The following is a 27,952-nucleotide window of genomic DNA, read 5'->3' as shown; positions in this document are numbered from 1 at the left end:
AGATGTAGGGTGTAACCAGTCTTACATTTTTACCTCCGTGGTGGTGCCGGGGGGAGATTTCTTCTGTGCGTTGTTGAACAATAAAAAATTCGCAGTGTGTGCGTTTACTAAAAGCCGAATTCTCCTGTCTGTCATTCCCCCTTAGCAGCCATTGGCATGTACATTGAGCACTATCTGACAAGAAAGGGTTGGTACGTTATACTCGCTGGGCGTAACCTCCTTGGTTTTAGAAAGGTTTAGCGAGCGTTGGGCCGCAGTGCCATGAATACAGTGAACTAGTATGTACCATGAACTCGAGGTGGTTAAAGGTCGGAAGTAGACACGAAGCGCAAGCCGTAAGAAAGTGGGGGTGGGCCTTCTCTCTTTCAGTCCTTGGAATGTCCGCTGGATGGCGGTGCTTCTATATGAAGAATATATGATGAAAAGATGCGAGATGGTGGTACTTGGAGTGTTGAATAGGTGAACGAACGGACACACAGACAGATGCATGGACGGACGCACGGATGGCTGCGCGGACGCATGGACGCATGGACGGACGCAAGAGCGGATGCATGGACGAACGCAGGGACGGACGCACAGATGGACGTCCGGACGCACGAACAGACGCACGTACGGACGGGCGGATGGACGCACGGGCGGCCACACAGACGCACGCATGGATGGACGGAAGCAAGAACGAATGGACGGACGGATGCTTCGCCCCATTCTCCATTATTCACTCCGTGGATATGCTACAATTTTTTATGGACTTCTTCAAAACCTTCGATCGTGTTCCTCAATTCAAGCTTAAATTAAAATGTCTATTAGCAGAAGGACCACTCACGCGTTGTATTGAAGATTACCTTTCAGACCGTTACCAGTATGTACAGTACAATGTCCATGTATCTAATACTGTTCCCATTTTATCTGGCGTACCACAGGGTTCTGTATTTGCCCCAATTCTCTTTTTTACTGTATATAAATGTAAATGTACCTTCTTACGTTACATAAGCGATGTATCTAAGCACGTCGATGTAAACAATAGGCTATTTGCAGGTGACTGTGGTCTATGCCACACAGTCAAAACTGAAGATGACTAAATAAAACTCAGTAATTCTCTGTACGAAGTGGCTCAGTGGTGTTCAGACTGGCAAATGGTGTTAAATGCAGAGAGGATGGTATATGGACATAACAAACAAGGAATCAACACTTAGCTTTTCTTACAGTATCAACGGTACCTTACTACGAAACGTTTCACAGTTCAAATATTGGGGTGTGACAATAAGCAGTGACCTAATCTGGAATGCGCACGTGCAGCGAACTTCTAAAGAAAGCTATGAATAAGTTGTTCTTTCTCAAACGATCGCTTGCCGGATCTACTTTTGAAACACCTTCTCTGGCCTACAGCAGTCTCATCCAACCGACATTGGAACACGCCAGTATTGTGTGGTTTCCGCACACTGAACACAACATCGCTGCGCTTGAGCGGGTACAAAGGATAGTTGTCTACTTTATTTTCAATCGTTACAGGCATAGCGATTACCCAACAGAACGTCTTCGGCTGGCTCGCCTCGCTACTTTGTCTAACCAAGCAAAAGTGCACAGATTGCAATTCCTGTGTTCCTTGTTGCACAATAGTTTTAATATCAACCCCTGGTCATTTGTTACATACAGCTTTGCCAGAAACACACGAAGGAAACACAAATTCACGTTAGAAAAATTTCTTCCTGCTAACAATGTATTTCGCTTCTATTTTTTCTACGAGCCGTAAGAGACTAGAATGCTTTAGATGAGTTTAGTGTTATTCAGTCTACGCTAGAATTATTCTCTGAACTCGTGGAAGAAGCTGTCCGACGTGGACACATGTCACTCTGTTTATTGTTACTTTATTGTTTTTTTGCTGTTGCTGTGGTCTGCCTGATGTAATTGCTTGCTGTGCATAAATATAGAGTGAATTTTCGTTTATTTGTTTAGATGTCTATTTATTACAGATTTGCTGTTCGCAATACTTTTGTACATTTTTGTATGAATTTACTCCCACTCCTGTAAAAATTCCTCTGAGGGATTGGCAGTATTTGAAATAAATAAATAAATAAATAAATAAATAAAGTTAAATGCGTTCACAAAAGCCTGTAGTCCTCATAAAGCACGAAAAGGCATTGACTGCCTCGTGAGCTGTCGAAAGACGAGGACAGTTTTTCAGCAGCATCTACAGAGAGAGTGGTCGATCGTCCAATTGTCGAAACGCATCAGAAAGTTTTCGTCTATCATAGGCAAACCAAGGCGAATGGCAAAGCGGATGGTCGATGCCTTCTTAGGTGCCGCTGATCTCGCATTAAGCACTCTCCGTCATTATAATGAGGGTTGTAAATGCTTTTGTGAAGGCAACCCCCAACCAAAGCCGGCAAAGAAGCGAAGCGTCAAGTGGACATCGGCGGCCCTTTCGTCTGCGTCGCGGCAGGTTAGCAGTCTCGCGTTGAAATGGGCGTGCTCGTTGTGGGTCGACGGGAGGTCAGATCTTTGGTCACTGTCAAGCATTCCCACGTGCGCGGGGAACCATTTGAGAGACTTGGCAGCAATCGCGCCAGGCTTAAAATCGGCTCTGGCGTTTAACCTGTGCGCCACCTCGACAGATACCCACCCTTCGTAAAGTTTCGGACCGCCATCTATGCGTCACTCACGATAAAAGTGTCCTCGTTTCCACAATAAATTATTGCGAGGGCTATGGCCATTTCTTATGCCACCTCAGACGATGCGAGCCTCGCAGATCCCGTCATCAGCGTTCGTTCCCTCGTGTCGACCACCGCCATAGAGAAGGCAGGTGTCGATTGGCGTTGTTGTTGCTCTCGTTCGTTCTGCTGTTGTCTTCGGTCGGGCCGGGGGTATCTAGCAGCGTCGACAAAAAAGACACCCTCTCGGCTGCCGTGCTCTTTGAGGATCGCCTCCACTCTGCATCTGCGCCTTTCGGCATCGTGTACTGGGCACATGTTTCTGCGCATATTCTCTGTGAGTATATCATTCTTGATCACTGGCAATAGCGCGTACTTCAGTCCCGGATCCCGTGGTAACGAATCTCGAGGGAGTCGAGGATGGTTCTTTCGGTCTTGGTGCCCGACAGTCTTTGAGCTGCGTAATCCTCTGAGCTTCGATGATTTCAGCGAGCGTGTTGTGCACGACCAGCTCAAAGAGCCTGCAGTTGGCCGTGTAGTGAGGTATGCTTAATGCAGTTTTGTAAAACCTGCGAATGATCGTGTTCAGCTTGTTGCTTTCGCTTCTACTCCAATTGACGTAAGCAGCAACGTACGTGATGTGGCATAAAGCATACGCGAGGCACCCGTGGTCGGAGGACATACTACCTCTGCGACGACGATAACAGACACCGAGGTCTTACAGGACTGCAAGGACATCATGGTTACTTTCCACGAGATCCTAAACCATTATAGAAAAACGCGACGACTTGACCCACCACACCACATGCAGCTAGAGAGGTCTCAGGCGTCTGATCTGAGGCGTCTGAATACCGACACGTTTGAGAATCCCCGACACATTAATAGACTGTGTCCCTCACTCCACCCGTCACCCGGCTGTCCTTGGTACGGGCACGAGTCAGCCGACATGGCCCATATACTTTGGGAGTGAGAGTGCGGTGTTCGCCGCCACAACTGGTACGAGCGTGAGTGTACCCCAGAAGGACTGGCTGAGCGTTGGCGAGCCGCTCTTCTCAGCCCACGTGCAGTGGACCAAATTTGGGCTGTCCAGCGAGCCAGGGCTATCGCCGAGGATATCGCACGATGCTCCGCGGACAACAGCTCCGGGAGGTCTAACCAGCGCCAGTAATTTCTCGTTGGGTCTTTAATAAAGTTTATTATTTACCTACCTTCAATTGGACGAAGTCCGGGTAGGGGTCGAAGTTCCATTTGAAGGTTTATGTGGTGGAGTCTTGTATGTCTATAGCTTGGAGTGTTCCACTCCAGCAGACGCAGACTACGTGCCAGGTGACAAAGTTGCCTTGCAGCGTCTGTTCTTGACAGAGGAATCGGAAGGGTGTGCTCTTCTTGGTGGGATGTGTGAGTCACTTTCTCTGCGTAATCATTGCCACTGAACCCACGATGACCAGGTAGCCACTGAAATTGACCTCGTGGCCTGTTTCTATGACGTGGGGATGAAGCTTGACAATCTCGTGCGTGAGTTGTTCGCGACAACCTTGTCGAACAACTGACTGCATGCACTGTAAGGCCGATTTCAGATCGGAAAACGGAGCCCATTTACTCGATTTCTGGTATGCGAAATATTCTAGGACACTACGCAGAGCCGCAAGTTTTGTCGCCGTAGACGTACTGACACGTGACAGCTTGATTCTCAGGGTTACTTCTCGAGCTGGTCTCACCACCGCACCGCCAGAACTAGACGCTGTGTTTGAACCATTGATGTATATGTGCACGTGATTACTATATATTTCGTGAGAAAGAAGCAGGCTCAATTGTTGTAGTGCTAGCTAAGGCAAACTTGATTTCTTCTGCAGTCCTGGAATCGTAGGACGTACTTTTGGAAGGTTCAGGAACCGCCTCCTGGCGTGAACGATTCTCAATGTGCACAGACAATTTCAATAAATGCAGTAAGGGCCCTTCAGTAACGAGGCTCGCCAGTGGTACGAGGCTCGCCAACGAGACTCGCCAATCGACTCTGGCAAAGCTGCAAGACTGTCTTATTTCTTAACTCTGAAGATCTCAGGCGATTCCCATTGAGTCTGTCATGAGCTTTCGTGACCGATAACTATTCTATAAAAATTGCCAAGCACACAACTTCATAAGAAAGCAGCGAACCTGTCTAAATGCGGCGCCCATGAGCTGTATACCTCCCGGTTTGTTGCTACTTTAGTAGAGTTTGTGACCCACAATTGCAAAAAGGTCCGTAAAACAGCAGCGCACCTGTCTAAATCCTGCTCGGGCAGCTGTAGCCGCATTCAGGAGTGTCCTGGTAGTCCGGGGGTGGCGGTTCCCTGAACGTCGATGTACTCCTCGCCGAAGTCCGCCTGGGACGAGTAGTCCAGCGGCACTGGACTGGCCGCAACCGCCTGCAGCTCGGGCGTGAGCCGGCTGGCGCTGCTGCTGCTGCTGCCGCTGCCGCCGCTGGTCGCACCGCCCACGACTCCGAGGGCAGCGCCGGTGCTTGCGGTGGCCGCGACCACGGCGGCCGCGGCGTCGTACAGAGGCGCCGAGGTCACTAAGCTTGTCAGTGGAGGAGGCGGTGGTGGCGGCTTGGCCACCACGGTAGGTGGCTCGTACAGTGGCGTAGCCAGACCCAAGGCTGCGTGCGGTGGGGCCGCGGCTGCCGGCAGCACGTACGGCGCTGGTGGCGCCGGGGGCAGAGCAAACGACGGCTGCATCGGGCAAGAAAGGTTTTGTGGTCTAATGTCCGCATGCATCAATTCGTTTAAAACCGCTCGGGAAGAGACATTACGTACGAAAGAGAGCGCAGAGTAGCTGCAGGCTCACCCTGTGCTTTGGATGCTATCACTCACTCAATTATTAATTAGGTAATCACTTTTTCATTGTACAAAGAATTGTATAGGATTGCTTTTGTATTTCACGTGTAGCCGTAGTGTCCGTGTAAAAGGCACAAAGCTAAGCACCAGGGTAGGAGCTATCATGTGCCTATATCATGTAGCAAAGCGAAGGCGCAGAATGAATCATTATTCTCGATTATCTTATGTCACCTGCTCGCCTACTACACGAAAAAAACAAAGGTATAAACGAATCCGTATTCTACAACGTGTTCCGGTTGCGGTGCACCACATTTTGCCGAAAAGTGTAAATGTGCATTTTACAACTGCCCGAATCGCCAAGGGCCCCATGACGCCTCATCGAAGGAGTGTCCAAAAATAAAGTAGGAAATTTCGGTTTTAAAGGGAATGGTCGCGGATCATTCGACTCACCGAGAAGCAGTTGCTGTCGTCAGGCGACATCGTTCTCTTCGCACACGATCGTTAAGAAAGCCTGCCTACCAAAGCAGAGCCCTTTTCGGTGGAATCTACATCGTTAGCAACGCCGAAAACAAACAACACGTGCACTGCGAATACTACACCAGGAAAGGAGACTGTGGTAGAAGCATGGGCATCACTTCCACGAATAGCTACTGTGGATCAGGTGCAAAGCGCACCGGTAGCACTACGCCCCGCATCCCGCCCGGATGAGCCCCGAGAGCATGGCCGTGAAATTTTGACGATGATCAAGTCTCTCATCGATGCAATACGCACCTGTGTAGGTGATATGAACAACCCAACAGCACGATGCGCAGTGCAAGTATTGTATGCCCTGAGTGCAGGGCTTGCCAACTTTTCGTAGACACAATCGCTCGTCCGCCGGCTTCATTCCGTGAAGAAGCACGTAGTGCCACGGTTTTATAGTGTAATGCTAGAGGACTGAAATCACGGATTTCCTGTTTTCGCCTGTATGTTTTCTGCAATATATTTCCTATATTAGTAATATGCGAACCAAACCTATCAAAACCGATCAAGCTCTATCTACGAATCCTTCACTTCATCGACTTATGGCGAACCCAGCAAAGTAATTGTATATATCCGCTCAGACCTAACCTGCATTCCGCAGTTGGTGCAACCCCACAACGGAAATCAGTACGTGTGCCTCCGTGTTACAAAACAGAAGGTAGCCTTAACGCTTATCGGAGTTTACATCTCTCCATCTGGTTAGCTCTCCGGTGAAAGACTGCATAACATCGTGACGGCTAGATCTGGTCCCTGGATTATCACTGGTGATTTTATTGCTCACCACTTCCTTTGGGGTAGCACCAAAATTGATTCGAGGGGCCGGAAACTTGCTCACTTCGCCAAAAGCCCCGAACTTCACATTATAAATGACGGTGGTCCAACGCATATGCGTGGTTCTAGTAACAGCAGTTGTTTGGATTTGGCGCCGATGTCACGGCAATTCCCCCAAGAAGTGCGATGGTTCACCAGTGTTGATACTCACGGCAGTGACCATATTCTGACGTATTTGAAGGTCACGGGTTTCGCAAATTCCTCTTTTTAGGTTCACAGAAAAGTGAATTGGTCCATGCATGAGACGAAATTGGATGAGGCATGCGAAGGTGTCAGGTGCGGCCTGGAGGAGGTAATCGGAAATGCAATGGAAGCGGTTAAGAGCACCATTACGCCAGATCAAACCGCACAGAATTCGATGTGGAACTTGAGCGATTAGGAACGAATCGGAGGTGGGCTGAGAGGAGGCGCACTAATTCAATTCATGACCTCTGAGATGCTCGACGTTTACAAAAGAAAATCCAACGTCCAATGGACAAGCTGGAGGACCGACGGTAAAAGAAATTTTGCGGATCACTCGATCTTCGCAAACCAATGCCTCTTATATGGCGAACGGTACGTGGCCTTTGGTATAATCCACAACAACGACATCCATTGAGCACACTCTCTCCCCAACAAGGCCGCCTGCAAGTTGACATTGCCAAAGATTTCTGCGTGAGGACTGTGGGTGATGTGGTCACAGTGAGAGATGAGGTTCTCGGCGATGCTCATGTAGCACGTGTCCCTGAACTAAATGTGTTTTTCTTACTCGAGGAACTGAGCGCGGCCCTAGCTACCTGCAGGCGTTCATCGTCACCTGGGCTGGATGGCATTATGTATGCTGCTCTATGCTATCTCGGAGGACGGGGCTGGGACCTGCTACTGGAATGCTACAACCAGTCATGGACTGACTGTGTCGTTACTGATATGGAAATCCAGCCACTTGGTACCGATCCTCAAGCCTGGAAAATCGCCGCTTGACCTCGCATTATACTGACCTATTGCGCTGTCTAGCTGTGGGGAAAAAGCAATGGAAAGAATGCTCCTCACATGGCTCCAGTGGTACCTAGAACACTACAATATATATCCATAGCTTATGGCTGGCTTTCGACGCGGCCGTTCCTCTATATACGATTTCATCGACTTTGTGACCTCTGTGCAACAACAGAAATTCCTCAAGCGCATATCCGTTGCTATGTTCCTCGTCGTGGAAGGGGCCTACGACAACGTAATGCACGACGCCATTCTCGATGCTTTGGAAAATATTGCAGTCAGTGAAGAAATGTTTAAATGGATTCAGAGCTACTTATTGAAGAGATCCTTCTTCATGCACACTGAAGAAGGCCGCGCCATAGATCATTACACCTCTCGTGGCGTCCGATAGGGTGAAGTTCTCAGCCCTACTTTGTTTAACCTCACGATTACTTAACTTGCCCGAGTTCTGCCTCGATCAGTCAGCCTTTCTGTGTACGCCGATGACATCTGCATCTGGGCTTCGACAGTGCCGTGACCCCAGGTACGGGCAAGGCTCCAAAAAAGCAGCGCCAACAACGTCGAAGTATCTTCGTGCTCGAGGGCTGAGGAGAATTTCCCCCAAGAAATTCGCCTTAGTTGCTTTCACTCGCAAGGCGATGTTCTAGTATGCTGTTTCCGTCGAGAATGTCAGAATTTCGTATACGAGATATCGATTCCTGGGCATCATTATTTACAGAGATCTTTCGTGGAGAGCACACACCTTGCACTTGAAGAAGCGGCTCAGCTCTATCACCCATATAATGAAATTTCTCGCCGACAAAAGGGGAACATACGTATCAGCCATGCTTGAACTGTACAGAGCGTTCTTCTTGGGGTATTTCCGGTATAGCACACCCGCGCTTTTAAATGCCGGAAAACCAACATCCGGGTCTTTGAAAGCATTCGAGGCCAAGTTCTTCGTACGTGCTTGGGATTGCCTAGGTGTGCTAACACGGTCTCAACTATTACCATTGCCAAAGGCCACCTGATTAAGAGCTATATAACTGTCGACGTACTCCGGGCGCGTATTCGCCATATATTCATACAGCCTAACCACCACCTTGCTAGCCTGCCACTAGAAAGACTTAAGGCAGAGTGCTCCAGAGTGGTGACGGCTAACCAGCATTCTATCTCCTGGAGATTCTCACCCGCAACCATACCGCTATGCCCGGAGTGGTGCCTGCAAAGACCCCCTGTACACATTCAAGTGACGGGGATATACAAAAAAGCTAGCCTATCATCTGCAGCCCTCAAGCAGATGTCATTGGACCTTTTGCATATATCATATGAAAACCAAACTCATATTTATACGGACGGTTCAGTCTCGGCAAGTTTGACGGGCGCCTTTATGATTCCACATCGGTCAATAAGCGTCAAGTTCAAAACTTCACACGTCACAACATCTACGGGCTCCGAGCTCGCCGCCCTTCTAGCCGCAATTAGATTTGTTATGCGAGAATGCCCTGCTAAGTGGGCTATCTCCTGTGACTCCAAGGCGCCCCTTCAATGTATGCGAAGTCTAAGACGTGGGAACTGCCATCAGATGGTATCTAAAATCAATGAAATCTGTCATCGCGCCACTAACACGGACATGACATAATCTTTCAATGGCTGCCTGGTCACTGTGGGATTGGTGGTAACCACCTCGCCGACAACGCTGCCCGTTGTGCCCACGACTGAGCATCCACACTGCTCATACCCCTGTCAAGAGTTGATGCCACAAAAGAACTTCGCGCCATCGCGCACAATACCACACTTATGCACTGGAATCTGTCACCGAACTCCACTCGACGCCCACAGAACCTCCCCTCATTACTCTAATTGCAGGTGCCGTCAAAGACTTCGCGACGGTACGATACAATGCTGTGTTGGTTTTGGGTCGGCGTTGCCTTCAACAATTCTTTAGGTTATCGCATTGGTATGACTGACTCGCCTAACTGTGATAACTGCCATTGTGTGGAAACTCTCGACCGTGTCCTGTGCGATTGTGCAGACTTCGAAGAAGATCGCCGGACTCTCCAGTGTGCCTTAAGGAGGCTGGATGATTGACCCTTTACTCTGGAGAAGATCTGGGGAGCGTGACCTTCAAGTACTTTAGACCAGAAAGCCACGCGAGCTCTTCTACAATTCTTGAAGGCAACATCACTGTGCGACCGCCTGTGAAAGCTGCACTGCGTGTGGGGGGTGTGTGTTATGTGCAATGTGTCTCCTTCTGACTTTTACCCCCTCATTCCCCCCTCCCTTGTGTAGGGTAGCAAACTGGTCTTAATCTATTTACCCTTTCTACCTTCCTGATATTTTTTTCTTCCCTTCTCTCTACTCTGAATCTTCCCGGAACAGTGGTGAACAGAGACATTGGGGCTATGAACACAGCGTGTTAATGATGGCGGGTACTCAATGGTGAAGAGAACCAATCAACTTCACGAGTCCGGCTTACCGAATGGAAATCGCTTGTCCTCAAAGGAGTGATAGTTGTAAATGAATTGGCAGATCCCACGCACAGTGTGAATCAATGATATGTGAAGCACGAATGTGGAAGCTTGATATGTCACTTCAAAATCAGCACAACGTTACGAAGCGGACGTAAATTAAGTCGTGCATGACTTCCATGTCATGATTATCATGTTTTCACATGCCATTTACCTTCGTCGTCTATTCACATCACGTGATACCAAACTTGGTGCATGTGGAGCTAGCGAAATGGCCGCTAGCACGCTAAGAGCGTAGCAAATGTTCATGACTTACATGGCATGCATGTCATGATTTCCATGTTAGGGTCTGTCACCTGTTTCCCATGCAGTCATGTCATACCATACCAGTTTTGCAATATGTCATGTGAACGAAACAAGCGCAAGAACAACAATACCATGAAATGTCAATCATGACATTCGTGACATACATGTCTTGATTTTCATATTATGACTAGACAATTAAGCTCGTAATACAGTCATGTTATGCTATACCAGTTTTGGTATCGATACCACTATCGAAACGGCCAGGGGAGCTAAATGTCGTAGGCGGCTAGATAGATAGGTAGAAGATAGATAGATAGATAGATAAATGCAGACAGACAGACAGACAGACAGACAGACAGACAGACAGACAGACAGACAGACAGACAGACAGACAGACAGACAGACAGACAGACAGACAGACAGACAGACAGACAGATAGATAGATAGATAGATAGATAGATAGATAGATAGATAGATAGATAGATAGATAGATAGATAGATAGATAGATAGATAGATAGATAGATAGATAGATAGATAGATAGATACTCTCAAAGTCGCTGAAGCTCTCTAAGAAAAAAACAGCGAAAGATAGTGGGCCTAGCCAGCATAGAAGACGATCTCTAACTTCTTTCGTGCACATACGTAGGGTGGACGCTCGTCACCTGGCGCACTTATTTGGATATTGGTTTAACTAACTGCATTATCAAAGGACACGACAATGAAATGACCAATTGTCATGTCTTCGGTCAACTGCGTGTTTTGAAGACAGTTCTTCATAAAAGTTTTTAATGCGATTCCACATTACGTGTTTTTGAAAGCGACCGTAAACACCGGAACCTGCCTCGTGCTACCCAGAGGCGACGAATGCAATGCTGACAGTGGTGGACCACCAAGGTTGTTACCGCAGTCACACATGTATCCTGTCTGGCTCAAATAGACCCACAAACACTGAAATTCCTTGCGTTGTTCTGCTCAGGCACAGGAGAATGGCGTATAACTTTGCAATGAAACGCAAAGAACCGCGATGGTATTATATCTCTATGAGCTTACATGGCGTTGCATGTTAGAATAAGCCGACTTCATGTTGATGGATTCGCATGTACTTTTCTTACAGTGCTCTTGTGAAATAGACTTATTGGTGTTACCCGGAAGACTAGGAAGGAGCATATCGGATGGCCAGTGCATCACAGAGACTGATAGAATATCTCGCTTATTGCTGCTGGCTTTAATTATTTCGTTACTCATTACTTGTAATTGAAATCAGTATATTGATTATATCTAACATCTAGCACTACCACCCTAGTGAAAATAATAGAGAAATTCACCCAATACTCGTCCAATTCCCAGCAGTGAATATGAACCATGTCCAGAGAACAGCAACAGCATTTCTGTGAATATCATTGTCACAAACGTCTGGAATTCTCGCCTGCAAATAAATTTGAAATCTACCACTTGCAGGCCTTTCAGGCGTCACAGGCCTAAACTTAAAGCGAAAACTTGCGAGTCTTCCGCACGCCGATGTTTAGACCGGTGTGGCTTCACCGGAAGCGTGTTACAATCCTATAATATCTTCAACTCGCCATTGGAGTCCCACCCTCCCCCGCCTTCTTTTTCATTACCTGCGTCTGCGTGATGCAAGTCAACGTACCTGCACGTGAACCTGTAATCACGTCAAGTTCAGCGAGAGAGAGAGAGAGAGATAAAAATGCAAGAAAAGGCAGCGAGGTTAACCAGGCACACTTAAGTTCAGCGAATACCAATAACATAGCTGCAACTCAAGCCGATGGTGATTGTTCCAAAGAAGCGAAATCACTGGAAAAGAACGTGAACAAGCTTTGATCACGCTTCCGGCTCCCAATCGTGTCTATTGTCGTTTCTCTTTCTGCGTTCTCACTTGACGTCACGAATGTTTCGTTAAGCAATGCACTGATAAGCACATTGTCGTACTTTCCACTCCACCCCCACTTTACTTCTTTCAGCGAGTTTGTGGCACGTTTGCGTCCACCAAAGAGTGCCGCGGAACAGAAGGCTTGATTGGGCTGGTTGGTGCTGCATGGTAGACGAAGAATAAAACAGTGCCTTGTATGTGTCCTCCTCCCATATTTAGCATTGTTTCATTCTTCGTCTACCACTCGAGGAAAAAAGGTGTTGGAGAAATCCATGCGAACAGAGACTACTTACGTGAGCCGTCGGCTGCCTGTGCGGATCGACGTAGGCGCCCGGTGTGTAGGGCCAAGGGAAGGCCGGGGACACCGGCGGTGGAGGGGCTGCAGCCGGGTGATGGGCTGAAGCCAGAGGTGGAGGCAGGTTGACCAACCGCAGGTTGCTCGGGTGCAGCCGGGGTAGCGTTGTGTTCCAGAATGACTCTCCCGACAGGCCGGCCACTGCGCGCACACAAAGTGGCAGTCTGCGTCGTAATCATCGTCATCAACAACATCAGCCAGACTGCGCGTACTGCAGTGCGAAGGTATCTCCATGTACCTTCACCTAAGGCGGTCCTGCGCTTACTGCGGCCACGTCATCACCACAGACTTTTTTTTTTTCTTTGCAAAATTTCCACTTTTCCTAGAGAAAACCGAAAGGATCGGGACTGAAGGCGCTAGCATGCACTTTACGGACTTGACCCACGTACAATGAATGCTCCGGTGAAGCAACAAAACTAAATAAGAACAACACGAATACGCACTGAAACATGATCGTTATGGTGAATACGAAGTATTAAGATATTAGTTCATCTGCAAGAGTAGCATAAGTAACGCATTACAGTGCTAATAAAACCGGCTCACCATTAGGCCAAGGAAAGCATAACGTACACTATTCATAGTTTATCAACTCTGGTTTAATTATTATCACTTGAAAAGAAATCATGCGAACCAATATCGCCCTTTCCGTCTATGGGATCTGAGTCTACAGCCTTCGCATCATGCGTCCAATGCTCTTCGACGCAGAGCGCCCCCTCGTCCACTATTTTGTACGATATTTATGCATGCTCCTACCAGGGGGTATGCATCCCTCGGGGTGTTAGCCAGAGCCACTGGTAGCCCTGGCGGCGAGTGTGGAACACTGTTTTTTTTTTTTTTGGTCAGAGGGCCATACGGAACACATGCATCTTCGCACAATGTGGCGGTAAACACTGGCATGCTACCTAAGGCATCAAGTTTGCCGGAACGAAGTCCTCGCTATTAAAATATGAAATAAGAGGAAGTATCCGAGGGGCTCGTTTTTCTGCACTACCTTTTTCAGACCGAGTGACTCCAGTTGGGCCATTGCTTCGACGAGCAAGTGCAGCTGATTCTAGAGCAAATATTTTTTTACCATCAACTTGAATTTTTCGCGTGGAGGGCATTTCCTTAAGTAAGCGGAATGAGATGGCTCTCCATATAGGGCATCTGTAGGGAGTTTCGATAGCAGCGTTCCTACGAGGGCACGCTGGCATTGAGGCACCATACTAGGCATCTGTGAAAGTGGTGTTTTACAGCAAACGTTATCGTCTTCCTAGATTTTTCTGTGGTTTATTTTTACCCATTATGTGTGACAGAACTACTGAAGGGTCTCCAATAAAGTTGTAATAAAGTTCTCAGCATATTTTTGTAGCAAATTGCGGTTAATGAAATAAGTTTAACTGCTTTGTTTCATAAGTAAAAATAAATAAATTTCGCTAGTTCTTTTTATTCGACAGGACGCACGTCGAAACATCGGGTCGAGTCCACAACTCATGTTGACGAATTTTTCCCTCTCAAACTTCTTTTTGCTGCCATGTTTCGGAAAAGTGACCTCATCTGTCGGCCTAACTCTGTGCTTCCCTCTTGCGCGCTTGCCTTCTGTTGGTGTCTAGGCTGTTACTCTTAATGATCAATGGTTATCTTGCTAACGGGCTACGCTAGGCCTGCGAAATGCTTGCTCAAATGATAATTAGATTCCCCTTGTGTTGTCATTTTTCTACTGTACTTGGCCTGGGTCAATATTTTGGCATCATAGTTTGCCTTTATATCGTTCACAGTTTCGCAACGTTGATTTTCTTGTAGCTTCCGTAGTTCTTTGAGTACAGTTGTAGTGAAAGAGAAAAGTTGCCATGAGTGAGTGCATGCCGTCGTCTGATTGACGAAGTGACTATAACTCGAAGCTGTACTACCTGGGCGTTTCCCCCGCTACCAGGATCCCAATACGGAAAGCGTTAAGTGATCGGTACTTTAGTATCTTATGAAGCGTTGCAGATATGAAGCGTTATGAAGCGTTGCAGATGAGAGTTTCGATGCAAGAGACCGAAAGTTTTTCACGGATAATTCAAGGGTGGCAAACGATATGACGGGGTTGGGTTGATTTTCTCGAAGCTTCTGATTTGCGTTAACCGCTTCAAAACAGTCAATTGGTCACTTAGTGATACCACAGAAAACTCTTGTGCACTATAGATTGTCACAAACTCGGATAAAAAAGTCACAAACTCAGACAAGAAAAATAATTAAAATATTGGACCACTATAATATCAAAGACGAGCAGAATAAAAACATAAAATGAATGAAGCTTTCACTAAGCCATGGAAGTCTTGAAGCACCCAAAATGTATGAATCTTAAGACTAATCTGGCTGCTCCTAGGTTACTTCTAGTTTGTTGCTAGGCTTAATTAGGTGATGTTAATTTGATTCTACTTTGATTGGCAGTCCATAGGGGTTCGAGTTAAACAACAGATAGTCACGGATGCGACACGGATGCCCAAACTCCGGACAGTGAAACTCGCGCTGAAACCGAGGTTGCGCACCTCTCATATAACTGTGGGCACGTTGTCGTTGACGGAGGCCCTTCATCGTTTCGGGGCCTTTTCGCTGCCGCCATAGCCTTTCCCGTTCTCTGGTATTCTCTCTCAGTGTGCGTTAGCGGGGTCTTCGGCTCGCCACCGTCATTGTACAGAAATTCATTGGGCAAACTGTTGTCATGTTCTTTTTGGTGGACCAGCCCTACTGAAACGTTCCGTATGCGATATCCAATAATTCCGTATGTTTCCGTAAGAATCTTACGGAAGTATATGGAAAATATAGAGGAAACATATGTATTCTTTATGGAAACATATGGAATTATTGGACTCGCATACGGAACGTTTCAGTAGGGAGTGGTGAGCAGTGGTATTTACCCAATTTTTGTGGCATATACCTGTTTACGATGATACACTTTCGGTATGCCGCAAAGTGAGACGTTAAAATGATGATAGTTTTCTGCGATCGACTTACTAGGACTGATTAGTGAAACGGCTTCAGCGCTAATAATTAGTTTGACGTCGCGTACGCTTGAGTGGGGGTCTGTGACCTGTGAGAAAAGTGGGCAAACACGTCGAACAAAGGCTTTCGTATGAGATTTTTATAGAAGCCGTCACTGCAAACCACTGTGTTACAATGACTTGTATTCCTTGAATCCAGTGGTGTATATATAGTGGATGGTAACGTGGTATTATGAAAGGTAGTGACAGTGGCATCGTTTCAGCGTCACAAATGCGAATAGAAAGCCAGCCATCGTGTCGTTTTCGCACACGTCTTTTCGAACCTTGGTGTTTAATACGTTAATGCAAAAGATGTCCATGAACTCTAGTAACACTTTTGATGTAGGTTATGCGAGATACCTCTGTGCTTGATGACAAAAACGATAGAAAAGTAAAAGAGAAAATTTAGCAAAATATAAGGCCATAACTCGCTGCTCGAAGCACTCATCAGCTACCTGTAGAGACCAGCCATTCCAAACTTCTTTTCGCGCATTGATGAATTGATTGCTGTCTATTTTTGAGCTCGAGGCTGAATACAGTGGTAATACGAACCTGCCATTATTCTCGACGGCTGATTTACGAAACTATGTATGCGAAACCCTGTCTTTCACTCGCTCAATGACGAGCCTTCTTTGTGGTAGTGAATCGATCGGTGTCGGTGAAAGCCGCTCGCTATTCTTCCATGCCTTCCCCACACATAGCAGTGGTTGTTATTGCGGAAAGGGATCAAGAACTGGTATCATGTAACATCGCGGCGAAAAGGATAGCGGGTCACAATAAAAGGCCGCAGAGTTAAAAATCACACACACACACACACACACACACACACACACACACACACACACACACACACACACACACACACACACACACACACACCTCGTAGAGCAGCAAACGAACAAGGCGTCGCATCAGAGCCATCCGGTCATTACCACCGTCGTTCTCTCTATCCGTCTCTCTCTCCCAAACGTCAAATGCGTTTGGTGGGGGCCGCCGGTTCAGTTACGTCTGGCGAAGTTTGCCGTTGGGCCCAAAGCGCGTGAGCGAGAGGCAGTGGCGTTGGCCGCGTGAAAGGCGCAGTTGTTTTTGGCGGCTATGGAGGGAGGCCCTGTTTGCACTCGGGTACATAACCACACCGACACTCTCGTTCTCCTTGTTCTCGCGACCCGGGTTGCGTCGGGAAATTACCGTGCCCCTCATTCCTACCCCACTTGTGCGTCTTAAGGTAAAATTAGAGGCCACTTGGGCCTACATTATGAGCGGAAGCACTACGTACAGTAGCAGTACGATGTTAGGATTGTCGTGCAAATTTGGTTTGGTTTGGGAAAACTTTATTGTGAAAGTCCGAAGGCGTGCGCCATGGCGCACAAATGACTGTAGGAGAAACGGCGCGAGCTGTGTCAAGCCACCTGCTGTCTTGTCTTGTGCTTACCTCGTCCGTGAGAGCGCGCTCAGCGCGCCGAGAGAAAAGCGGCCGCGCACGCGCCCCGGGCATGGTCCGTCACGTGACTTCTCGCGGAAATGAAAACACTACTGTCAAGGACGCACACGCGGCGAGGGTAGCCAGACGGGCATGCGAGAGAAAGGGTAGTAGCCTTCTTTACGGAGGGGGCGGGAAGCCCAGGCTTTCCCCGCACCAGCGCCAGACAAGCGTACTAAATGCAAAAAAGAAGACTGGTGTTTTCGATCGCGCAGACACCGCAGACACGCACTCACAGACACCGCCAGGCGGAGCTGCCGGCGTCGTCCACAGGATGCGGCCACGAGGGGAATGACCGGACGACGGAGCGGCGACTTTTTTTTTCTAATTTGTATTTTTTTTCGCTTCTATATCGCTTGGCTGTGCGGGCGAGCGCGCAGTATTGTCGGTAGCTCTTCTGACGGCGTGTTCCACTGAACGAAGTTAGCGACACGTTTTCGCTGCGCGAAAGCGCGAAAGGGAGATTTGAAAACTGAGCGGCGCGCCGCTAGATCTGTAAAGAGCTGACCATAATACCACCCCTCTCGATGTTTATATGCAGAACGCCAGGGTAGGGCAGCGCAATTCCAAATAAAGTTGCACACCACGGTACTTTGATATCAAGAACGCCTTCCACCACGAAAGGGCACAATGCTGTTTTGTTCCTGCGCAGCGTGCCCATAAAAGGCCGCAATGAAATCCGTTCTTTAAGATAAATGACGACCATACCCGTCATCGGGATTCGAGCTGTCATGAAATTAATTATCATCGTACATGTCTTCAACTTACAGCTTGCTCTGGCACCACCTTTTGTATATGTTTACCGCTCCTTCGCATCTCACGTGAACTTCAAAATGCCCGACTTGCATGCACATAATCTCGAACTTCTTTGTAAAAGTAAAGTGCGTGACCACACATGTTCGTGTTTTACTTGTCCATCAGTTTGGCACACGAGAAGCAGTAGGATCAAGAAAGGCCAGTGTTTAGGACAATACTGGTGTGGTACCGGTGTCATTCATCGTTTGGGTGTCTTCTGCGCGGTATTCGAGATTAATATCTGGCAAAGCTTGCGTTGTGACTTGAATCATAGGCGTAGATCCGTCATCGATGAGGAATACAGGACTTCATCCTGTGGGAGGCCCACGAGACTCTCCTATAGTAGAGTACCTGGTACTCTAAATTGTTACCCACTTTTTCAGAAGCAAGCCTTGGATGCATAATCTAACGGAAAAAAAATTGACCATCGGCGTCTACACAAGCGATGCAGAAAATGATCCCGTGGTGACGCCATCACATGACATTGCAGATTTGTCAAAAATTTGCAATGCGTATTATCCGGGAGGCAACGAAAGCCACCTAACGGCGCATCTAACGTGGTTCTTCGTGGCCTTCAGGTTAGTAAGCATTGCAAATTTGACAAAGCTACAATGTCATGTAATGACGACGGCATCTGATGTCACGTTTGTCATGACGAGCCATCACATCATGCACGCATCATGATTCGCACTGTGCCACCGTGTGACGTCACATGATGTCACATGATAGCACATTGCCCGACAAGAAACAAAAGAATGAGGTGGATTCTGCCTTCGTGTCGTCTTCGACGAATGCATTGTTACGCCGTGAGTTTTGCGACAGTGTAGATGCACATGCACAGCGACTCGTCACAGGAGCTGCAAGGCATTTACTGGAACAGCGCTCGTGCTCTACGGAAATAAGAGCTCACTGCGTAATTGGTCGTAGGTATATGTGATGTTCGGTTCAATCAGCGTGCATAATCGTACTCTTAACCCAGATGCTGTATCCGATTCACCTCTAGCTGCTCATTAATATCAACACCTCTATGTGAGATGAATGCGTTGTCATACATTTAAAAAGAGTTGCTCGATAGAAGAAAGGAGACTGCGTGACTTCGTGCACTTTTGTTTGAATGAGCGACAATGTCTCCATTTTATGAAGCATCTCCAGAGGCGAAAAAAAAAAATCTGTTTAGCTTCATTTCTCAAGGATGCTGGAAGGACAGCTCACGTTGTCTGACTCACCGTCATTTATCTCAATTGGACTCACTCGGTGGCAGGGAGTGGAAGTCTTGGTGAATCCACTCACAAGTAAGTCAGATTTACTGCTACATTAGCTTCCCCCTATTTTGCAATAACTATTTCACACACACGTTACGAACAACGAATCGATGGAGGTCCGTGATACTTGGAAACATCCATTCGCTTTTTTGTTCTCATTTAAAGTACGCACGAAGGATTGCGGAATGTGCTTCACTATGCGGGTGCGTCGATAAGTGCGCAAGCCGTGCGCGCAGAGGAAGCAAGGCAATCGTTGGCGCGCGTTCCTCCCTTGACAAGCGTATAGGTCGGCGTCCGGTCGGCGTTGCGTTATAACAGGCTACGCCGCCAACCGAGCGTACAGATGGCGCTGTGAACTTCGAGCAGAGCCCAAGAATCGAATGACGCGTCGGGCCGGCCCAGTCCGGTTTGGTTTGGTCTGGTCTCCCGCCCCGTGTCACCGACCACGCTTCGTCTCCGCATGCCTTCTCCACCGGGTTCAAGCGGGAAAGAATAATCAAGGAGAAAAAGAAGCAGACAGAAACTCTTTCCCCATGCTAGGGTATAAATGTGTAGTCGGCTCATCTGCTGGAATCATTATCATAGATAAGGTGGAATGGGGGAAAAAATGGCGACGACGAACTGTTGCACACAGTATGAGAAGGAAGAACGATGAGAAGGAAGAGCAGCGATATTTCATGATCCGTTAATTAAAACCTGACAACACAATCTAGAGACGTTCGCTTGTTGCCGCGCTTCTTCGCATTTCGCGGCCATGATTCGACCCCTTGAATGAACTTCTGAGCAGGAAGCTGCGTCAGGAGCTTTTTATTAAGTACAGGGATAGGGGTGGGAACCCTCTACAAGGGAGTGTCTGGGACTGTCTTCATCGATGCAGGGAGGTGAGTAAAGTACGCGTTGTGTTTTGACAATTTGTGCTCTAGGGGGGAAGGGGAGGGGGGTGGCAGGGCAGCGGCAAGTAGCTGTTCCACAGTACGAGGCTATTTGTAGAGAAATAGCGTTCGTTTTCGCGTTGCTCACATAAGATACACGCTGGAGAATGAAAAGTAGAATGTTCTATATCCCCTCGCGGTGACCAGTGAAGTAAAAACAAAAAGAAATCACGTATTTGCAGACCAGTCACCGCGGGCGGAGTGCGGTACAGTTTTCGTGAGTGGACAAGGTCGTAAATCGAATAAACGAGTCTGTGCTTACTTGTGACTGATCCACGCAAAAATACAAAAAACCTGCAAAACTAAGGTTTCCCACTGTTAATTTACGCATTAGTCACCTCTCAACACCACTCGAGTAGGATGCCACTGTGGCGGTTGGAACTGCAGAAATGGATCGAGTTCCCAGAATCAGTTGATCTAATTCGGAAGCCCGTACCACTAGTCGACATACGTGGTAGCGTTTTCGCTGGAGCTCTTCTGCCGCGCCACAAACTTGGCATGACGACATGAATGGATGTATACGCGAACGGCGCCTTCCACGACTCGAAGGCGTCCTTGAAATGAAAAGAAAAGCCGTACACAAACCCACTCTTTGAAAACCGACAGCTGGAAGCCTCACTAGGCTAGAAAATGCGGGAAGAAACAGATTAGCCAACGGGCGCTCGTTTCTTTGTATCTACTTGTGCGGTTAATTCCGAGAGTTGGGCTGCAGTGCGAATGCACGCGCGCAAGCATTTTCCCTGCACACGCGGCGGAATAAAAACGGTTCTTCGCGTCGGACGCTCGGCTTCTTCTCTTTCAAGGCCAAGCGATGTCTGGGAAGGGCGCGCCTTCAGCGGTCATGCACCCATGTGGCGCGCAAATGTAAACGAGACTCGCACACTTCGTGCTTAGCAGCGCGCTTGTTTGTCGAGCGACGGATTCAGTTTTTTTTTTCTCACGGTATGTGTGCAGGGTTCTTTATACAGCACTGGATATTTACTCATCCATCGCGTTTTTTTTTTACGTGCAGCAGTCGTACGGACGCACGCACAAATAACGTCCCGTGCACAGACATACACGCGCGCGGGTGCAAAATCGCACATGCACGGACGCTGGTGCACAAGCTTATGTAGGCACACGTATCGACATTGCACACATATCACATATATATGTGATATGTGTGCAATGTCAGCACGTACGCCCGAATAGGTGCACTATAGTGCACCTATTCGGGCTAGTAGCAGTAGCATAGTTGTTTTTGTCCGTGTTTTTTAGCGCATCAAAAAAAAAAAAAAGTCTTTACGACGTTCGAGTACACGAACGCACACAAACGTAGAGAAAGAATACACAGCGTATGCGTGCAATGTGGGTGGTCAGCAGTATAAAAGAGCCTCAATCTAGAAATAAGCAGTAGTAAATCAAATAAACAATTTAATCTTTGCGCAAAAGTTGACACGAATGCCACCATTTCCGCCGATACGTGTTTCCCCTATACCGTTTAATTACCATACACGTGTTGATCGACATGCTAAACCATTTAACGAGTTTGAAAGATGAAAAGTTTTACGGATGCAGCCTGACAAAAAAATGATTCCTGCGTCTGTTCACAGTTTGCCGCCTTCGTCATCGCACTGCTTGCCCCTGTTTACAAGTCAGCATCACCATTGCCAGTGCGGATAGCGAAGTTGTTCATGTTATCTGCCCACATTCACATTTCGCTCTTTTCGCTATTGCATGTTAAGCGGTACACGAGCAAGCAGAACGCCATCACGCCCACATAGCGACCCCTGACTTGCTGTCTAAATACATGTAAAAAATAAATAGAACAGAGGATTGGATGGTGACTGGCATCAGCCGTCTCATAATCTGCCATGTCACCGTTACATAACGCCGAGTCTTTCACGCCGCGGAGCACCAAGGCCAACAGACCGGCGCAGCGCGCGCGGTCCGGCACACCGAGGGTAGTTGGTGCAGCAGCAACAACAGAACGCTGTTTCGACTTCAAAAACACGCAGTCATCGGTGCCCCAACGCCAGAGTGCACCTTTCCAGCTATTTCCAGAGTGGCGCCGCTTTGCAATCTCCCTCTCCCTCAGTCGCCTTCACACTCCTTTTCCTCCTCCTCTCCCGCTGTGCATCCGTCGTAACAGCGCCATGCTAATTTCGTCATCGTCCGCGAACCGCCGTCTGCCCCGCGTTGCGTACTGTGAGGCATGCACGCCGCGCCGTGGCCAGCTGCGCGCCCGGAGGACTGCTCGTTCAAGGACGGCACGGACACAGGTTGCCTGTGCGTGGCCTGGGTGTGCGGTGATGTCTGGTAGCGACTATTTGAAAAGAGCGACCGTGTCTCTCTCGAGCGCACTGGCGATTTAGAGACAACGTTCGTTTCACTGGATGCCACGTGGTGCCTGCTATAGGATGAGTCGAAAGCCTTCGTCTTCTTTCATTGCGGAGTACTTTAGGAACAGGGGCTGTCATCGCTTGATAGGACGAAGGCATGGTCACGTATAAAAATTGAAGAAAAGAAAGTAGGTGACAAATAGCAATGCAGAAGGAGAAAACAGGAATAAAAAAAACTGAAATATCCAGGAATGAATAGAAAAAGATAGAAAGAACAAACTAGGAAAGAGACCTAGAAAAAAAAATATAGGGGAGGAAAGTGAGAGAAAATTAAAGAAGAAAAAAAGGATGCCCAGTTCTGCACTTCCAAGTTTGGCGATACTAGTGGGAAATTGCCTTAATTTATGGAGTGCCGCTCAATTTTTCTTTTACTTGCTCTATAGCCTTCGACGCCTCATCAAACGCGAGAAGTGACCGTCGAATGCGTCGACCCGAGTGATGCGAGGAAAAATCAATTATGTGGTTACCTAACTACATCACGTCGCGATGACGTGACAGGTCGCCAAAGTGCATGAGGACATCACAGCATCGTATTGGCGTTACTATGACCTAACCAGATGACGTCATCCCCTGGCATCGTGTCTTGGTAAATGGCGGGCCGATCCCAGCGGCACTGCAAGGCAAGAGGATGCGAGCTGCAGAAAGTTTCCTAGTAACACTGAATCTCGACACACACAACGTTGCTGCAACGTTCAGGAAGTCGCTTGAACGTTGTAGTGACACTGCGTGCAACCAAGCTTTCTGCATTAAAAGTGGTTTGCACTGCCCATGTGATCCGAGGTATTGGAACTAAGCGTGACGTTCCGATGCCTCCAATCTAGGCAGTGTAAAGCCACTTTGAGAGCAGAAAGCCGTCAGAAATGCAGCGTGGGAGGGAGGGGGGGAATCAAAAAAGTACTGTTAGATAAATGCACGAGGGACCCTGTTGCTGTTTGCTCCCGTCTCAATTGATTGCACTGAGGCTTCGTGTTCCCAAGAGCTTATGCACACGCACACACACACAGATGCGTCGATACTGCAGATCTCTCATCCTCTCATTACATATTCACAGGATGGTGATTTCCCGAAAATAGTTATCGTTGAGAAATTACTGTAAGGTTATTGCCCTATACAAAAACGAATGACATTAAAGTTACTGTGCGAATACAGTTGACAAACTATTCACTGTATTTTGACGAGTGCAAATCGACACATTGCGTTCCTCTGAAACACAACTGGCCTATTAAAATTCGATAAGCCACTGCTGCGTCATTGAAAGCGTGGTGAACGGCAATGCTTAAATTCTACTATAACATCGGGGAAGCAGGGTTGACTGTCAGCAGAGGAAGTTCTCTGAATTGTCGTTGAACTTCAGCGCAGTAAAAACAATGCTAAGGGTCACTCCGTATGCGTTACCCGTACTATTGAGTTATGTTGATATAATCCGTAATACTCATTTATGGGTAATACTCATTTATATAATCTAAAGCATGAGCGCGTTAATGGTACTCGTACTTTGAAAAATTGACTGCTTGGAGGCAGGGGCTCACAGTAATATACGTTTACACAGAAAGAAGGTGTTACTTCATGAAATCATGAACGCATGACTCTACGCACAAAAATAATATTCTTGAACAAAAGTAAATCAAAAAAAATTATTTTGCTGGAGAGCAAGCGAAAGTAATTTTTATTCACTGTAATAAAAAAAGAAATTTTCAATATTCCATTCATTCGAAGTCACAAAACAGTGCAGCGCTACAAAATAACATCGAAAGCGATGGCCATAATAATGCGCATTTTTTAGTGGTAATGTAGCCTGCTTTTTCAAACCTCGAGACCTCTTACCTCTTTTTATAGTCTTAACCGTTCTCTCCAGTCAACAGGGCATATCATTTATTGTTCAAAGTTTATGCAAATTCCAGTTAGGAACTGGCCTATTTCTTCTATTTATTGATTTAATGTCTACCTTCCTTAAACAACTGCATTAAATGGGTTGTTTTTGATACTCCTAGAGCTTGAACTAAGATTTTTACCTTATCAAACTCCAACTTAGATCTTGAAACTCGTTTTTTTTTACTTGGCAATTGAACGTGGCAATTTTTTGGCTGGGGTAGTTCGTGCGATATTTTTATGACCTTTCGTTTGTAATTGAGGTATGACATATGATCCCAATTTCTGGAACAACACCAAGGGGGCTACACGATGCAAAACTAACTAACTAACTAACTAACTAACTAACTAACTAACTAACTAACTAACTAACTAACTAACTAACTAACTAACTAACTAACTAACTAACTAACTAACTAACTAACTAACTAAATTATTAAGCCCCTAAACAAATAAATTTCATTGAGTTGTATTTCCTCACTTTGTTACTAATAAGCGTTACACGATTGGTCGGTTAGATCGCTTTAGAATATATTTCCATCCGGAGCAACACCACCCTGGGCGCATGCATCACCGTTTTTCGCTTGTCATGGTTAGGGCAGCAAGATTATTCAAGGCATGAAAGGTCGCACGTGAAGTACTACCCGGCACCAACATTCTGTCGCGAGCATGTTTTTCACATGATTGCTCAAGCGAATACGACTCGGCGCTACAGCAGTTGAGTGAGAGATTTTCTTGAGTTTGATGACTGCTACGTCAACAACGTGACTATTCGGCACCTTTCCTGCACCTTCTCTTTTTTTTTCTTAGCTAACCAGGTGTCACTCCGATATGAAGGGTTATGTAAACTAGCGCCACTTTAAACTTTCGACTCAGGTAGAGTTTACAAAGAAGACAGCAGAAAAAACGTTGTTTTTTAGTGTGTAGTCAGAATCTTATCATGTTTCGTCCTTGAAAGCGAGGGCGTCTCACAAACATAACAAAAGAAAAAAAAAGAAAAATTGACATGACACCGGGGAATCAAGATTACATACCCGGTATCTTATATATGATTCCCAGTCCGGCTGCTCTCGACAAAAATACCAGTTTACTGTGCGTGCTCGATAAAACATGCACCTTGCAACAGGTGCAACTGCTTTATACATTGCTCCTTGAGATATGTTAATATCGCGGGGTGGGCGTATATACACGCTCGACTTTCCCACAAACCGCAGCAAATGCGGTCAATGGCCGATGATAACGCGCTGTTGCGTGACGACACATGTCGTGAAGGAATCCGGGGCAGCATATAAGAAACTTCATGTTTCTGAATGTAAATTAGACGTCATGTTCGCAACGCCATGTTACACAGGGTTTGAAAAGATGCGCGTGGACAAAGCTTCCAGGTTGCTACGCCCCAGGGTCGCCTGTTGAAATGCCCTGGAGTCCGAAAAGTCTAATAATAGATCCAAGGAAGAATAACAGCGAGGAACACTTCAACAGGTGACAGCTCAAACAACGAAACTATAATCATGAGTTAGGTAATATATAGACATATCTACGAACGGCAAGTACCGAATCTGATACATTTATTATTCTGCGGCGGCTGCATTTTCGATGGAGGCGGGAATGCTGTAGGCCCGTGTGCTCAGACTTGGGTGCACGTTAAACAACCAGGCGGTTGAAGTTTCCTGAAACCTCCACTACGGCGTCTCCCATAATCATATGGGGGTTTTGGGATGTTAAACACCTCATATAAATCAATTAACATTTATTCTGCTACTATTTTGCACTTGTATATTTTCCCGGACGAGTTACATTGTGTATCGCACATCTAACAAGTGCAAAGTATCTCTGTCCAACCCTCTCTCATATAGTGCATGTCCACTGTGGGGCTTTTTTGATTACTAGCCGAAGTAATGAACTCCTTAATGATATACGACATCGCTCTCAGAGTCAGTATTTTGTACTGGTTCTTATTGGTTGCCGATTACACAACGTAAACAATGCCACCGGCCTTACGTCGGCTCGTGTACGTGCTCAAGCCTACACAGGCATAATTCAGCGCACTACCGTTCGTACGCTAGTTCGATGTTGATTCATCAGAGGCGCAAATTCCGGAGAGGTGGAGTGAGGTGCCGTGATATCCCCCCCCCCCCTCCTCCCGAGATTTCTTCTCCAGAAGTTTTTGATTAGACTATCGCGTATGATACACATGTTTCAATAAAAATAGGCTTACTGATTGCAGCCAATGATATTTTATACTTAAAGGAAGGAGATCAAAAGATGCCAAGTAGAGCACGGATCGCTACGATATACTGGTGTTAAAGAGCGTGGGTTGTATGATAGAAAAGGCCAATTACGTGCTAATGAACTCCGCCGCACTCAGACTCACTCAAATTCAGATCAAGCCGTGGATCTGAGTCTTAGTGAGTTTATAGTGAGTAATCTTTTGATTCACGAGTTTAAGTCCGAGCGAGTCCGGTTGAAAAACCTTTTAGTGAGGAGTCTGTGTCCAAGTGAGTCCAGATGAAGGCAATTTGCGCGAGTCTGAGTCCAAGTGAGGCCCATTGCAAGGCCAAAATGTTTTTTTCTGAGTGAGTCTAAGCTAGCCCAGTATATTTTGTCAATCGATGGATATGTATATATGTTAGAACATAACTTAAGAAAGCGCGTATTAGAGCTAGCTGGTAATTCGTTGATAGTTTTACAGCGCAAGCTTCAGAGGCAAGGGTCGAAAAAAGTCGCGTCACGTAGAAGCTCTGACTTCCAACTGAATGCTTGCAGTTCACACCTACATTCATAAGGGCAAACGCCGGCCTGCGTCACTGTGCTTCCGGAAATCACGACTCCCTAAATTGATAACTATCGTTGGTTTTCAAGTAAGAAAATATTAGCTTGCGAATATTCGAAACGTTTGAATGACGAATCGAATGGTATTCTATCGATTCTTTACTCGAATTGAATAGTACACATTTAAAACAACTAATACTTTTCAAATAGTTTTGAATGATCAGTAGTGGCTGGATAACTAGAAAATAACAAAACTGTGTAGCAGCTAAAGGTTCCTTTTTTATCACTGATTTACCAATCCCCATAAAGTCCTAGCTTTTAGGAAACTGCCGAAGCTATACTGATTATCGAATGAAAACAATTCTCTCTGAAAGCCCCAGTTCTTACTCAGTTTTAACACTGCAGCTGCATCGCATTCATCAGTTCGTTTCTCATCTCTCAATAACTGAAGGTGCAGAGTGCGACTGCATTCAGCTTCATGATCAACAATAGACGCGAGTGCCCGGTTTGCGTAAATTGCTTTTGCAGATACAGCTTTCAACGCTGATGTTTAGATGCTTTCGGTACCGAGGATCTCGTTGTGATCACAGGCTTATCTGTTTCATAACATTTTTAGCTGTACTTGAGGCGTTCAGTTAAAATTTGGTCAGTAATTTTAGTAATTTTG

General features: G+C 46.8%; 2 protein-coding genes across 4 annotated transcripts in view; one reads left to right on the top strand and one right to left on the bottom strand.

Moving 5' to 3' along the window:
- The window catches only part of LOC119172231 (cholinesterase), a 306,247-nt gene that overhangs the window by 201,849 nt on the left and 76,446 nt on the right, over positions 1 to 27,952 (top strand). The window lies entirely within an intron of this gene.
- The window catches only part of LOC119172233 (uncharacterized), a 64,672-nt gene that overhangs the window by 14,381 nt on the left and 22,339 nt on the right, over positions 1 to 27,952 (bottom strand). Inside the window, exons 3-4 of the mRNA XM_075893354.1 lie at positions 12,728 to 12,930; positions 4,908 to 5,359 (exon numbers count right to left, since the gene is read on the bottom strand). Of these exons, the coding sequence (XP_075749469.1) occupies positions 4,943 to 5,359; positions 12,728 to 12,930 (620 nt within the window). The 3' untranslated portion in view covers positions 4,908 to 4,942. The remainder of the gene's footprint in view (positions 1 to 4,907; positions 5,360 to 12,727; positions 12,931 to 27,952) is intronic.

The sequence above is a fragment of the Rhipicephalus microplus genome, chromosome 4, assembly GCF_043290135.1.
Source record: "Rhipicephalus microplus isolate Deutch F79 chromosome 4, USDA_Rmic, whole genome shotgun sequence".
Taxonomy (NCBI): Eukaryota; Metazoa; Arthropoda; class Arachnida; order Ixodida; family Ixodidae; genus Rhipicephalus; species Rhipicephalus microplus.
The sequence above is the reverse complement of the archived record's forward strand: the minus strand, read 5'-3'. Positions and strand labels throughout refer to the sequence as shown.